The 15,386-nt window shown below is 37.0% G+C and overlaps 2 protein-coding genes across 4 annotated transcripts; one reads left to right on the top strand and one right to left on the bottom strand.

Moving 5' to 3' along the window:
• Positions 1 to 1,280: 1,280 nt before the first annotated feature.
• On the top strand, positions 1,281 to 4,134 carry LOC309511541 (uncharacterized protein). Of its 2 annotated transcripts, none has more exons than XM_082186816.1 (5): positions 1,281 to 1,554; positions 1,652 to 2,008; positions 2,597 to 2,664; positions 2,805 to 2,848; positions 3,925 to 4,134. In XM_082186816.1, exons 1-5 carry the CDS (start codon positions 1,521 to 1,523, stop codon positions 4,013 to 4,015), a joined length of 594 nt encoding a protein of 197 aa, XP_082042942.1. In that variant the 5' UTR covers positions 1,281 to 1,520; the 3' UTR covers positions 4,016 to 4,134. The 2 variants fall into 2 exon arrangements, with proteins under 2 accessions (XP_082042942.1, XP_082042943.1); XM_082186817.1 differs by having other exon boundaries at positions 1,282 to 1,554; positions 1,664 to 2,008.
• A 3,148-nt stretch (positions 4,135 to 7,282) lies between these two features.
• Positions 7,283 to 9,655, bottom strand: LOC309511632 (uncharacterized protein). Of its 2 annotated transcripts, none has more exons than XM_082186852.1 (8): positions 9,502 to 9,655; positions 9,041 to 9,134; positions 8,738 to 8,937; positions 8,528 to 8,645; positions 8,350 to 8,441; positions 8,131 to 8,237; positions 7,746 to 7,922; positions 7,283 to 7,597 (listed from the first exon to the last, which is right to left on the bottom strand). In XM_082186852.1, exons 3-6 carry the CDS (start codon positions 8,789 to 8,791, stop codon positions 8,151 to 8,153), a joined length of 351 nt encoding a protein of 116 aa, XP_082042978.1. In that variant the 5' UTR covers positions 8,792 to 8,937; positions 9,041 to 9,134; positions 9,502 to 9,655; the 3' UTR covers positions 7,283 to 7,597; positions 7,746 to 7,922; positions 8,131 to 8,150. The 2 variants fall into 2 exon arrangements, with proteins under 2 accessions (XP_082042978.1, XP_082042979.1); XM_082186853.1 differs by having other exon boundaries at positions 9,083 to 9,134.
• Between the last annotated feature and the right edge of the window lie 5,731 nt (positions 9,656 to 15,386).

Below are 15,386 nucleotides of genomic sequence, written 5' to 3'. Positions count from 1 at the left end.
TAACAACGCCCAACTGCAGGTAAAACGGCATTCAGAGGTGAGTTTAACCAAAACAACGCTCAACTGCAGGTAACTGCATTCAAAGGTGAGTTTAACAACGCTCCACGGCGTGCAAGTAAGCAGTTTAAGCGTTTTCTTGTCATAGGAACTGGTACATAGGTACACTGCTTTAACTAGAGCATGCTGGGTAACGTATTTTTATCGGAGGTTTGTTGATGTTAATAAATATATAATATGCTACGATTGTGTTCAATTAATATTTTATTTTTTATTTTATTTTTTATTGATTAAATCCTCTAAATTAATAACGCTGACGTCACTGTATGGGGCGATCCCAAGGTCCATTGCGATTTCCCACTTGGTAAGTAGAAGAGTTAATTAATAGAGATGGATACTATTCTTAAATTTACATCTAAAAACTGTTGAATCAGGACAAGAAGTTGTGTTTAGAACCTTTAGATGTGTAAGGTGGCAATTTCGTATGACGGTAAATAATAGAAGGCATTATAAAAATATAGCTTGCTGCACCAAATGTGCAGGCTAGCAAAGTTAGCTAATTGAATTCAAGTTCATTTTTGTCGCATATAATCATGTATCATACTGGGGAATGTAATATTTTCAGTATTACATTAGCCCACAACTATTATCCAATATTAGAAATGTTCAGATGAAGAACAGTTGCCAGATTGGTTTGTTTTACAGCCTAATTGTTTAAAATCCACGCAAAATTATATAATTAACACCCAAATAAATCTATAATTAACAATACAAATTAATTTATAACTACAACATTATTGTGGCTCATCACAATATGAAATGATAAATAATTTGTGTTCTTTCAGAGGCTATTTAAGGCTACTACAGTGAACAGTGCAACTGTAAAATTATTTTCCATTTCTGTCCTTTGCCTTAAAATAAAAAAAAATTCCACTTGCCCAAGCCTTTTTTTATCACACATAGATCAACCCAAAACCAACCAAATAGCTGGGAAACTATCCAATCTGGCAACATGAAGAATACTGGTGTAAAATATAAGGTGTTTGATTCTGAATTGCTGAATTGCAGGTCCTTCAATTTTGCCTGCTCTTTATTCTAATCCCCCACCACACATACACACACAGAAACACACACAATAAAGGCACTTTTAAGAGCCACGTCTGTCTTGTGTTTTTCTGTCAAGTATTACTGTAAGTCATGATGGCAATGGCAGAAACTGCAGAGTACCTCTGGCCTTATCTGACACTGGCCATTGATTGCATACAGTTGAAGAGGAATGTTTCTTGCATTGTACTCCAACTCCATTAAATGTCCTTAAAATAAAATTGATATATTACTGATGTTTCTAATAATTCAGTGGATTTAACTAATGTCTGATAACTGCTTTTGTTCATTTCAGGTGAGTAAACTTGAAGCCAATTTTATTTATTGGTAAGCCAGATAAAAGGGCTTCGAATAAATGGGTTGCAGATATAATAACCCATCTGCACCCCACTCCTGTCACTAAAATTATTTTGGAGAAGATGCGGAGGGCCTATGAATTTATCTTGACAAAATGTAAGTAATGTTTTGATTTAGAAATTATGAATGTTTAAAATGTATATTTCTTTGTTAATATGTAAAGATTTTAAATGAAAGTAAACTTGTATTATAGCAACCTCCACAGCACAGCAACCGGAGAGTCAAATGGTGCAGCAGGCGGAGAGTCAAGCGGCGGCGGAGAGTCAAACCAAGGAGTCTGAGACTGTATTTGTTCTTAACCTTGTTCCTCTGTCTTCCCCACTCTCTCCAACCTCTCTCTCTTCTACTTCTTCTACTTGTACAACTATTCTTCCTTCACTTTCTTCCAAACTTCCACTGCCATGCTCTAAGTCTTTGCAACAAATGAAAAGGACAAACACCTCTGCCTCTTCACACTATTCTCCCTCTGTCTCTCTTCCATCTCCGTCTGCCTCTTACATTTCCACGTCTTTGTGTCAGGAAGGGCCACGTGTGAAGAACAGAAGAAAAGGTAACCTTTTGCATGGTACATCTTACCCCACACTGGTAATAAATTTGCTCCCAGTCAGAGTTGACTTCATGTAAATTTGATTCATTGGGCTAACCGGGTCATTGGTAGCCAGTTCACAGTATTTAGTTATTTAGCTGTGGCCAATGTCCAAGGCCTGTGGTTAATGTCAGTCCCTGACTTAAGGTCCTTCCACACTGAGTCTGAAATTTTCGTATGCGTTTTTCCGTATTCGTCATTCGGTGGCTCTGAATTGTCAAAACACCATTCCAAATTCTTGCTACTGATCCGAAAAACGCAGAAAATCGAACCCGATCCTATTTTTTTATGACGGCAGTGTGTAAACGTGATTGACAAAACATATTTATTCGTCGTATTTCAGAGTCAGTGTGCAAGGACCATTAAGCTAAGAGGACTTTGGGAAAGCCAATCCTGTACATTTTGCTTTCAAAAACAGGGACAAATTTACTTTGACATGAATGAAAAGTACTGCATATTACCTCACATGTGAAATTATAAATTTGAACTGATTTAGCTACAAAGCATGGCATCATGGCTTAATAAACTTTCCGTGTCTTTTCATCATTTCAGGTTGCCGAAAATGTAGTAGGCAGAAGGTTTTCCTCTTTGATCGAATAACTGGGGAACGGATAAATGAGGTAAAATGTGTTCTGTTAGGCTGCTTTCTTGTCTAAATGACTGATTCTGACCTTTCAAAGATAATAAAACAATATGTTATGCCCTAATCAGTGATTGCTAAAACAGTTAAAATAATTATTATTCGTGTTTTTGTGTGTAGGGGAAAGCCGAGTTGAAAGTCCACTGGTTGCCATGCACTGTGTGGTAAGTCATATTTTATTTATTATTTAATTCTCAGTACTCAAGCAAATAGCGATGAGGTGGAGGCATTTGGAAGAGCTAGATCCGGCAGGTAGGCCCTTGTAACCTTTAGGACATGCATTCCGATGATGAAAAATTATGGAATAGTCTTCCGAGCATTCCAAAATCAGACACACTCTCTCAGTCCAGACTAAAGACAAATATCTGGACTGTCTTTAGTCTGGACTGAGAGAGTGTGTCTGAATTTGGAATGCTCGGAAGACTATTCCATAATTTTAAAGACAAATCGGCGAATGATCTACCTCCTTGTCTTTATTTCGAATATTCTATTTGTAAGATCCTGGAATTTTGTGATTAACACAATGGATTGTAGGTAATGAGGAGCTGAACCATTCAGTACTTGCTGAGTAATTAATAGAACTCTAAAATTAGCTGACAGACAGCCAATGTATGGACAATAAAATGGTCCTGATGTGATCTGGTTTTACTGTTTCTAGTAAGTTCTCTAGTGGCTAGCTCTAGCTCTGAACTAGCTTATTTATTGAGCCTGCAGCAGGACATCCACTTGGTAATGCATTACAAAAGTAGCAGTGTTTCATGCACACATAAATTAATCTTTCAGCATCTGAAACACTTATGTGTCATAATTTAGTTGTTTCCTGTTGTACATGTGTTGGAAATGTGATTTTCCTCATCCCACTAATGACAACTTCATCCCTCAGTTTATCAGAAACATTTTGAAATCCGTAAATTGAGATACATGGCTTTCAATGTACAGGAACTGTGTGGAACATTGTGTAACTAGAGCTGCCAGACAATTGTAGTTTAGTAAAAAGTACAATAGTTTCCTGTGAGATGCAATGTTGTATAAAAATGTGTAAAATGAAAAAACACCGTAAATTGAGTGAATGTACTCAGTTGCATTCCACCACTGGGCTTAACCAGGGTTAATGCTACTTTAACAAACATAAATACATTTCAATTAACTCTCTAAATTTAACCCAACAGGTTTTTTTTTTTTTTTTTTTTTTTTTTCTCTGTGTTCTAATGAATTTTTTTGCACTTATGATATTTTACAGTGGCAAAACCTGGGATGACACATGGGAGCCTGCCAGTGAATTCCTGCATGTTATGCCTAATTCCCCACATCCCAACCAGCTTTCAGCATGACAGCCTAGTCACCTGGACTCAAGCACCCTTAATTTCTTTTCTTTTTTTTTGTGAGTTTTTTCTTTTCTTTTCTTTTTCTTTTTCTCTTGCTTTTGTTCATTAAAGTTTTTTGCACAATACCCAGTCTCTTTTTGTGTTTATTTTCTTAATGGTGTGTAAAAAAAAAAAAAAACTTTTGCATTTTCAATAACTGCACAACAGCCAGGAAGTGTGCCATGGAGATCATAAGGGAGAAAATGAGTGCTGTTTGGCATAATGGCATTCCCAAAGGCATTATTTGTACTTTTTTTTAATTTTTTTATATAGTTTAGGTAAGTCTACTTGAACTATTTGTTTGGTATGCCAGCCATGAATACATACCACAGAATACTCCTAAAGATATTAAAATGTTGTAATCCTACAATTTCCGATATTAATTCCTTTAACATTTATAATTGTAATTACCTATTTATATTTGCCTTTTTACAAAATAATGTAAAATTAATCATGTAAATATATTGTTTTTATTTTAGGGGGCAAAGTGTTCTTCAAAGGGAAGAAAATAATGTATTTTCTGGTGGCAGCCTTGCATCTCCTGGGTTTTTTTTTTTTTTTTAAGAAAAGAAAAATTAAAGTCTTTAAATAGTTTGGCATATCAATACATTTTGGGAAATTAGTACAAAGTGTGAGCGCAATCATCTTTAAATGTTACAGACGCATTTTATTTGATTAAGAGATTAACTTACATCTGTTTAAAACAAATACTGCATGCTAGAATAACTATCAAGAGTAATTTTCTTTCTGTAAGATCCCTGTAGGGTTACATAACATAGGTTACATAGCCTATCTTCAGTCAGAACTGGGAAGAGTCTGTTTTTTTATTTATTTATTTTTATTGCAGAACTTATACATAAATGATCATGGAAATAAAGCGTTGTTGTATATCTTTCAATGAAAAATAACAACAAAATAAATAAATATCCTGGATTTGCGTACATCAAAAGTCGGAAGAGCCTGTAAATACCATATATGGACAAGTGTGACGAGGCTTTGACGTTTCCATGGCCCCAGAAGGACAAGCTGTGGTTGGACTAACGTTTAGGTCAGAATAAAAAGCGCTCCATATCGCAAACTATGTTTTGCTTGCGTTATGTTGTCAGTAATACTGTCAGTTAACAATAAGGTATTGCTATATTGAAAGAAATTACACGTTTACCGAGATCCTAACCCTAACCCTATAGTGTAACTACACACTTCAATGAACTACAATTTACAGCGCCCGTCCCATGGACACAATGATAGAGGCTTATGGGTAATGTAGTTTAAAAACGTTTAGTAATGGAATTAAATATTTTAATACTTTGACATATTTGAGAGCCAGACTGAAATTTGGTATTTTACTGTGAGCACTTTTTAAAATGCTTTTTTAACACCTTTCCATGTATGCCAGACATCTCTGTCCAACATTATGTATTAAACATAGCATAAATAATTGTCCTACCAATTTTCACTTTTATACACTTATCAGACTTTGCATTTGCAGACTTTGTAGAATGTGCATTTTTTTTGCTCTTCCAGGGGTGCTACGGGACCCCTGGGGGAGGAAGGGCAGTAAAACCTACACATATGTACTCTCTTCATCATGGACAACAAACTGTATTGAGTCACATTTATATCTGAACATTCTTTTGCTTTCCCGCCTTTTCTATATTTACATCATGCTTGTGTTAGGTTTTGATTATATTGCAAGACTCTGAACTCGGAATACAAAAATACAGTAATATTTTACAAATGTTGTAAAATAGACCTTTTCTGAATTGCTAAAACACTAAACCTCCCAAATTCTCAATAGCCTAATCGAATTTGTCGAGTAAATCACTCTTTCTGTAAAACATTAAACAAGTTCAGGTAGTTAAAACACTGTTTGCAAATCTCATGCACTCTTTTGGCAAAACTCTAAACACATTCTCACTCACTAAAACACATTTCGCACTGACACATTTATGTTTCAAAACACTAAACACGGGCAGGCAAAAGTTAAACAACTACAACACAGTTGTCATCGTTAACACACAACTACTCAAAATTGTTCACTTATTTCTAATGATGAGACCAAACCAACTGTACATCATACAAGTCAGTTCAGAGTGCCAAACCTGACTCAAAATGTTGCACTGAATGTTACCAACAATGGATGGAAACAATATAAGAGGGAGAGGAGGAAGAAGAGTATGTGAAATAGGTGGTGAACAAAGAGGAAGAGGAGGAGGATGAGAAAGAGCAAGGTGTGAAGAATGTTGTCAAGGCTGGATCTGCTTTAGGGATTTTCCCTTTTCCTGAGATGACATTGTTATGTGGAAGAAGTCATCAGGCCGGACCAACATGAAGACATGATGCTGAAGCAGAATAAAATCTCTCTCACTGACCTTGATTCCTCTAGTTGCACAACTCTCCTGAGTGACTGTAACGCTTTTCATTTAGAGTTTTTTACTGTAACCTTTTTGTCTTTTGCAGTTGGGTCACTGTATTTTCACAGTATAAAAAGTGCTGAATATACAGACCTTCAATACTATACAATATTCAGTACAATACTATACTTGCAGTGCAGTGCAGTATACAATTTATTCACCTTACTACTGTAAGTTGTCATTACTATACTTTTTTTACGCAATTGCAAAATTTGTTTACTTAGTTACGATATACTTTTATTTCGGTAACTGCGTGTTTCGGATTCTGCTCTTCGTTTTTCTCTGTAGTGTCTAACGGTTGATCTGTAGTGTTTATAATATTGACTGATGTGTGTATGATCTGAAAGCATTGTTTGATTTGAGCACAGATAAAATGGTTTTGAGGCAATTGTTTGATTTTGCCATAAGAGTCAGATGTTCTCTGAATGTGGTTTGAAAATTTGGTTTTGTGTTTAAGGTTTTGAGAATGTGAGTTTCAAGAAATGTGTTTTAGCAATCCAGAAAACTGTAACATTATACTGTTAATCAGGTCACAGCTGATAAATCTACACAATTGAGTGGTGAAATGTTCTGAGTACCACAGAATCACATCAGTTGACTATGAAACCTGTACTAGATTACACAGAAAGCACATTGAATATTATGTTGGGGAGAAAATTATTCCTCATCATTATGGTGTTCTTCCTTATAATCTGCTTCTTCCATGTCTCTTAACAGGTTTCAATTGTTATACAGCACCCTACAGTTCAACTAATGAAAGTTACTGTACCACACAGTGCATGCATGCATGCACACATTTCTATGTATGTGAAAGAAGAGGTAACACTTTGGTTATATTTATGGTGATAAAAAGCAGATTTTATTACATGCTTTATATTCATAGTTAAGGTCATTGTCCAGAAGTATGAAAGGTGTTACTGTCTTGTAGATTACAGTCCATCATCAGATATTTCGTAGTCACTGTCGTACTCATCAGCTGAAGCACTGTACAAGAAGTTGATGTCCTCTGCTCCAGACAAAACTTGCAGGTAACAGTCTCTTGCTTGCACCTTCATTTCTCTGATTTGATGCCACTTTCTGAGGATGATGCTCTGCAGACCTTTCAAACCTTCTTCACTTAGGCCACATTGCGAATCTTAAAAGAGGAACACAAGAATATAAGACCAGCATTAGAAACTTTATAAACAGTCATCATTGTTGTGTATATTTATTAGGGCTGCCCCCTAATAGTAATCTTTGGTCGGGGCAACCCTATGTTTATGTAATTTATTACAAATACATACTTTTCATTGTCTCACTGGAAAACAAGCAGGACAGCTCTCTGAGGGTATCGGAACGAGTTGAAAGAGATTTCCAATGGTGGTCCATCTCTGCAACAAGAATCTTCTGCTCCTCCTCAAGTCTCCTTACTGACATGATGATGTCAAACGCCTTTCTCTTTGTCCTTAGATCGACAGAGTCTGGAATGCATTTATGATAAATAAATAAATAATTTGTATTAAACATCAACCTTCAAAGAATCTCTGAAATAGTATGGGGTTACAGAATGACATTTGAAGCATTGTGGGTTATGTGTCATTATGTATCAGATTTGTCAGAAGCAGTCAACAAACAGTAACAATTACAATTATTTGTGACTAAATGTATTACAAGTAATAATTTCCTCACCGTCAGCCCAATCCTTTACATCATTCTTCCAATTGGCTCGCTGTCACTGTCAATTGCGCTTTCATGGACTCTAGGTTTTGTAACTGGCTTTGCAGAGCTTTTGTGGTCTACAATAACAAACAGTGGTAAGAAACAAAAAACAAATGCTCAATGCACAGCTTCATACACTGCTAACATGCAGTACTGAACATCTAAAATTAGTTCTACTGATGTCATTACCTTTTGATATCGGCAGGTCAGTGAGATAGCCAAATTGTTGAACTTTTGCTGATTCCAGCGCATGGCCATGAGAGTCAGCAAGTCTGTGCATCCTGAAAAACAAAGAAAATATGATGTTACCATATTCCTCCTACGTATTATGTAAGGATGTAACTAGTGCAGTATGTGGTAATCTTACCTGCTTTTGACATATGCTTACTGGTTACTGCAATCCTAGATAGGAAGGCATTGCACTGTTCCACCTCCTCCCCTAGTGTTAAACCAGCACCGTCCTGATATGCCCCACTCCATTTTACCTGGTTAAGAATAAAAAAACTAAAAAAAAACAGATGTTTGCAGATGTTCAGTTTAGATAATACGATTCTATCACATAGCAACACTTCCTTACCTCGCATTTAAAATCATGGGCTTTGGCATGAAAAACCGAAAGGAATGGCTTCATGTTAAGAAGGTGCTGGAGCTCTGGAGCAGGACTCCGTGCCGACACACCACAAGCTCCAATCCCTCCTCGTCTACCTTGCTGGCAGATCTTTATGAGGTATCTCTGGCTGCTGACCACTCCCCTCCACAAACACTTCTTCCACTGAACTACAATATGGAAAATTGTTGATGAAAATAAGACTCTCCTAAACAAACTCTTCAGAAAGAGGTTATTATAGTGCTGTAGTCTAATTATCATCTAGAATTTTACATGTTTGGTTGTGTTGTGAATGTGGTCTACAAATCTTTTTACGTCTTCATCCTTGGCTATGAAGACGCCTTCAAAGATGGCCTGTTCCTCAGATCTAAAAAAACAAAAAAACAACAATTGATGATTGACAACAATTTATAACTTAAAATCTGAGATTTCTTAGTTCACATTAAAGAGCTATGTTTTCTTATTAATACAAACACTGTGATACACAGTTTGGAGTAGCTAGCAGCATTCTTGAAACGGTAATGCTTGCGGTTTCCATCAACTGAAACTGCAAGCATATCTAGGGTGCATGCAGGACAGTTGAAGGGCTCTTCCTTGCATATGTTGTCCACCTCAAATCGCACAGCCTCCCACTCAAAAAAACTTTTCAGAAAACTGTCTGCTGAGATCTTGCTTATCAACCAACAACTCAAAGATATCAACAACACTGCAGGATAGATCAATTCAATACTCACACGACCAAAGCGGACCGTTGGCTGATTCAGTATTCTTAAAAATGCTTGGCAGGACAGTCCTGGTGCCGCCATCTTCATTTCTTCAAATGAAAAAAAGACATCTGTGGCATAAACTGTGGCAAATTGAAGGGTTGCAGGCCAGTAGTCACTTCTGTTTAGGTCATCGACTCCAGCAGTCCAAGTGGATTGGCATGCCTCACAAATTAACTCGGGCATGGTTCGATCATGTCATCCTGGAAATATCAAAAACACATCCACTGTAATGTAAACCAGGGTTTGGGTTCTTTGTACTATTTATATATTACTTTGTATACTTCATATATTTTTAGTTTTATATCTATGTCAAACTTGTAGGGAGTCGCGTATGGATATATATTTATTTTAAAGATGCTTCTCAAACAGGACAAAATAAAGTTCTTCACATTCTTACCATTTATTGTGACCACAGCAACAATCTTTCCTGGACTAACCCTCAATAACTCTGGTGAACAACCACAGATTTTGTCAGGCATCTCCACAGGTACAAGCCGGACTGAAAAAGAGCATACAGTACACTTGAATTATGTTAAGGGGGTAAGGCTGAAAATAATTTTTGAAGCTGCCGAAGAGGGACCTAAAAAAACAAAACAAAAAAAAACAGAATTGAACATTTTACACCAGTATTCTCTTCATCGGTGTTGCCAGAATGGGCTAAATTGTATGTGATATTCCTTTTCAATAAACAAGAAGTGAATATTGTTAATTACATTTTAGATAGAAATTAGACAAAAATTGTCAATAAATGTAAGTTTTGCTCTATTTCAAAAAAAAAAATACAAATAAAAAATGTTCCAAACAAAGCCACATCAGAACTTCTAATATAGATATATATATATATATATATATATATATATATATATATATATATATATATATATAAATCAGTCAATAAGTTATGACAGCATTACTTGTTACATTAATTATACACATTAATTGTTTTATTTCATATTGAAAAATTGTGATGAGCCACAATAATGTTGTAGTTATAAATTAATTTGTATTGTTAATTATAGATTTATTTGGGTGTTAATTATATAATTTTGCGTGGATTTTAAACAATTAGGCTGTAAAACAAACCAATCTGGCAACTGTTCTTCATCTGAACATTTCTAATATTGGATAATAGTTGTGGGCTAATGTAATACTCAAAATATTACATTCCCCTACGATACATGATGATTATATGCGACAAAAATGAACTTGAATTCAATTAGCTAACTTTGCTAGCCTGCACATTTGGTGCAGCAAGCTATATTTTTATAATGCCTTCTATTATTTACCGTCATACGAAATTGCCACCTTACACATCTAAAGGTTCTAAACACAACTTCTTGTCCTGATTCAACAGTTTTTAGATGTAAATTTAAGAATAGTATCCATCTCTATTAATTAACTCTTCTACTTACCAAGTGGGAAATCGCAATGGACCCTGGGATCGCCCCATACAGTGACGTCAGCGTTATTCATTTAGAGGATTTAATCAATAAAAAATAAAATAAAAAATAAAATATTAATTGAACACAATCGTAGCATATTATATATATTTATTAACATCAACAAACCTCCGATAAAAATACGTTACCCAGCATGCTCTAGTTAAAGCAGTGTATATGTACCAGTTCCTATGACAAGAAAACGCTTAAACTGCTTACTTGCACGCCGTGGAGCGTTGTTAAACTCACCTTTGAATGCAGTTTTACCTGCAGTTGAGCGTTGTTTTGGTTAAACTCACCTCTGAATGCCGTTTTACCTGCAGTTGAGCGTTGTTAAACTCACCGCTGAATGCGGTTGCACACCATGTGCGTTGTTAAACTCACCGCTGAATGCGGTTGCCGAACGCGCTAAACCTTTGCGCAGAGAGGGCACTTTGATATCAGATTGCGAGGGTTTTTAAACATCAAAAACCAGTTGGAGGGCCAGATAAATATCATCTGGGGGCCGCCATTTGACTAGCCCTGGCATAGATAATTTATTGTAGTCTATTCCTTTTTATTTGTATTTATTGTAGCCTCGACCCATACACAGCAGACGGGTTGCGGTGTTACCCAAGACGTCAAATTTCAACGCCGCAGGCTCCGGTTCAGAGTTCTATAGAAGTCAAACAGACTACCCTACACGTTGAAAAATGACGCCAAAGGTATACCCAGTGCGTTAAAAAGTGACGCCAAGGGGTCCTGGCCAAGCGTCCATATTCAACGAGTCCAACTGCGTCCTGTAAAACGCCCGTGGGTTGCATTGATGGTTGAAAGCCATGAGCGTCTCTCACACACGATAAAGGGTGCGTGTTGAATTCGGCCAATATACTCCTGCGGGCAATTAAGGGATGATGGAACCTATATTGTCGTGTTTTTAGTTAGGATACCTAGCACACATTCACGTTTAAATTGAGTAGGCTACCACAGGCTTATTTAAAACTAAACGAAATTGTAGCCTACGCATGCTACTGTTGCTGAAAACGTCTGATATCACGCACTTGGATTGGCTAGCAAAGTCCAACTGCGTCCTGTAAAACGCGGATGGGTTCCATTGGAGGTGGTTAAGCCGCGAGCGTCTCTCACAGACGATAAGGGTGTTGAAAATGGCGAATATCTCCTCTCGAAAGATAAATAATGGAAAACGATGACCTCCTATATTAGGTGTAGGCAATCCTAATCATAGAGCAAACAAGTCGTTGCTGAAAACGTCTTTAGTCTGTGCAGTCGGTCAATGTTGAGGTGAATTGACGACTGGCGAAGCCCTGAGCGTGTAATTACATCGCGGATGGTTTTACATTGAAGTTGGTTGAAAGCCATGTGCGTGTCATCTATACGCAAAAGGGTGCTATATGCGTGGGCAGAAAACGCCGAAGGACGTGACAAAACGGCCTTATATGACGCCCTGAGATGAGAACGGGTTGGATGGTACATCGACTTACAATAGGTTGAATGACACGTCTGCCATAGCCTGACAGGGTCTGTATTGCTTTTACTGGCACTATGTAACTTCGGGGTTCGGGTAGTAACCAGAGCACAAAAAGAACAACAAAATTCGACTGCTTTACGGCATACGTCACTTCCCCCACCACTTCCTCAAATTTGGACGTGAGAGGCCAACCAGCGTTTGTTTTCGGCTTTCGTGCGTATCTTTTTGTCATGGGGGTTGTTTACACCTGGCCACTTAATGCGTTTTCTCAGATCGGATAGCTATCCGATCGTGAAAAGTCCAGGTTTAAATGCCCTCCGAAACGCATTTGAGACGGATTTGAATCCGACCGCTCAAACCACTTCAGGAGGAAGTCTGAGACACATTCCAGACGAAACTGGACAAGTGTAAATGCATATGGTTGTTGAAACCACATATGTAAATTGTACTCCTCCCAAAAATGCTAAAAAAAAAAAAAAAGTGTGAGAGCGTGTTATAGTCTATATGTTATATCCAGATATGACGACACGCTGGAACACGCATCACCGCAGATGAGCAACTGCATCAAGCCAACTTGCAAACTATCGCAAATCAAAGTGAAAGTAAGTCGCAGACGCTTAACACACAATCATCATCATTAAAAGTAAAGAAACGAAATGATCTTACCAGGGCTGTTACTGCTCTCTCTTATTGCGGTCTTTGATTTAGAAATTTTAGCAGATGATCTATAAAATGCAGCTCATGTCTGTTGCTTTCGGTGACGTGCACTCCATTAAATCTGCATATAGCGCGAGAATTGAAGATCGGATTTAAATCCGTTTCGCAAAAATACATTTATGTGACCAGGTGTAAATGGAATAGTTTTGATAAATGAGATAGCTATGCCTCACGAATTAGTTTGCCAGCTGAACTCAGGTGTTGTGAGGTGTATTTATCACGTAGTCCTGAGGGATATCAGACAACGCCGTTTGATGTTGATTCCTGCGATTATCATGAGAACAGCTTTCAATATCTCACATAATTATCAGGACATAAATAAGCCTAACGTAGAGGTTGTAAATAGTGTAAACGAGCACAATTTGCAAACTATTATGATAAATTGCAATAATCATGTCTAATGACATCATAACGGCCAATGTTATGAAATAATGCGACGTACATTTAACTTAAAGGGGTGATGAACTGAGAAATCAAAATTTCCTTGAGCTTTTGAGTTTTGACATATAAGAGATCATCATACTATAATAATATCCTGTAAGTTTCAGAACTGAAAACTACCTTGTTAGTCCAATAAAAGCTTTTATAGACATCAGGCTCAGCAAACGACTCGTTTTTCAAAGTGGGGAACTATGACGTCAAAGAGGATAAAACACCGCCTCCACAAAAGAAGATCAACGCCTACTTCAACACGGCCTGTTTAGCCCCGCCCACCGATTCGCCCAAAACATGCTAAATAACATAGGACGACATGATAATTGCTAAACCGGGGGCCTGTACCATGAAGGTAGCTGAACAAACTCGAGGTTACAGGATTAGTTTTGAGTTGACAAAACCAAACCGATGCAATCAGGCTTTATTGGTACCATGATGCAGCTCATCAACTTTCTCTGTCAACTCAGGCTTTGATCCTTAAGCTATGATTACTCCACACGCGCGTGCACATAAAAGAGTGACGTCGACACTGAACAACCAATCGCGGGTAGAGCGAGAGCGATATATTTTTCCGCGGAGGAGCAAGAGATAATCATTCAGAATTACGATGAATTTAAATATGTATTTCAAGCTCGAAACAATACGGTCTCTGCTGCCAAAGCAAGAGAAGACTGTTGGAGAAAGATTGCTGATTGTTAATGTGTAAGTTAAACAAATACGTTCTATATTTATGTAAAATGATGTATGTATGTATGTATGTGTAGCCTATATGTGTAATATAGCCTATAGCCTATTTTTATAATATCTAAAAAAATGATACATGCAAATTTTTTATATATTATAAAAATAGGCTATAGGCTATATTACACATATAGGCTACATATACATAATTTTACATAAATATAGAACGTATTTGTACTACTAAGAAAGCTAGGGAATCCTATCATAAGATTAACAGAATAATAATAAAGATTTAAAATAATTCTTAACATGTATTATATTGTATAGTACATTGTGCAATTTGCTTTAAAAAAAAAGAAAAAAAAAAGTGTTCATGTGATGTCACCCTATCAATATATCTTACCGGCAATTTTATAAAAGCCCTCTTTTATGGACATGGCCGATAAATGTCCGGGGAACACTATCAATGAAACTATTCATGTACTCCTGCAGAGGTTACGTCACCTATATGTTTCTTTGCTCTCAGCTGATTGGTCAAACTTCAGTCTGAGATCTTGAATCCAGAACATAACCTGCCCCGGAGCAGGTTAGCCGTGCAGCGTAAGATACCATGGCAACGAACACCTATTAAAGCCAAGCTACTTTCATAGTACCTAAAACCCAGGGTTGGCGGAAACTAAACTGAAACATAGCTGGCTAGCCACCTAAACCGGCTTCATGGTACAGGCCCCTGATCGAGCTACTTCCAAGCAATACACATGCTGTACTAAATATTGTGCAGTGCCTGTTTGTGGAAGAAGACAGTCTGCATAAGCTTCCTTCGGATTCCAGCATGGTTAAACTTTATTAAATCAGTCAATCACAATTTCCCGACACGGATCTGCCAGCAACATGTAAGTAACCATGTGCATTCTAATGCCTGATCTGCGATCAGTGATTTCTGTGTTATTCAAGTTCAGATATTTCTCTTAAAATCGTTCAATACTGTTTATGCATCAGTGACTAAACTATCAACTTCACATAATTTATCGTATAATTATGAAAATAATATTTTTTAAACTGAAAGCGATCAAAGAACGATCCCTTTCCAATCGCCCAAGCTGTCAATCAAA

This window comes from Leuciscus leuciscus, assembly GCF_965113295.1.
Source record: "Leuciscus leuciscus genome assembly, chromosome: 12".
NCBI lineage: Eukaryota > Metazoa > Chordata > Actinopteri > Cypriniformes > Leuciscidae > Leuciscus > Leuciscus leuciscus.
Note: the sequence above shows the minus strand (reverse complement) of the source record. Positions and strands in the feature narration are given on the sequence as shown.

Excerpts from the sequence above, each read along its gene's own strand:
- LOC309511541 (XM_082186816.1), top strand. The coding sequence starts at position 1,521 with ATGCGGAGGGCCTATGAATTTATCTTGACAAAAT. Across the intron at positions 2,009-2,596 it reads TGTGAAGAACAGAAGAAAAG|GTTGCCGAAAATGTAGTAGG; the intron begins GTAACCTTTTGC and ends TCATCATTTCAG. Across the intron at positions 2,849-3,924 it reads TGGTTGCCATGCACTGTGTG|TGGCAAAACCTGGGATGACA; the intron begins GTAAGTCATATT and ends GATATTTTACAG.
- LOC309511632 (XM_082186852.1), bottom strand. The coding sequence starts at position 8,791 with ATGAAGCCATTCCTTTCGGTTTTTCATGCCAAAGCCCATGATTTTAAA. Across the intron at positions 8,646-8,737 it reads CCCATGATTTTAAATGCGAG|GTAAAATGGAGTGGGGCATA; the intron begins GTAAGGAAGTGT and ends ATTCTTAACCAG. Across the intron at positions 8,442-8,527 it reads TAAGCATATGTCAAAAGCAG|GATGCACAGACTTGCTGACT; the intron begins GTAAGATTACCA and ends TTTGTTTTTCAG.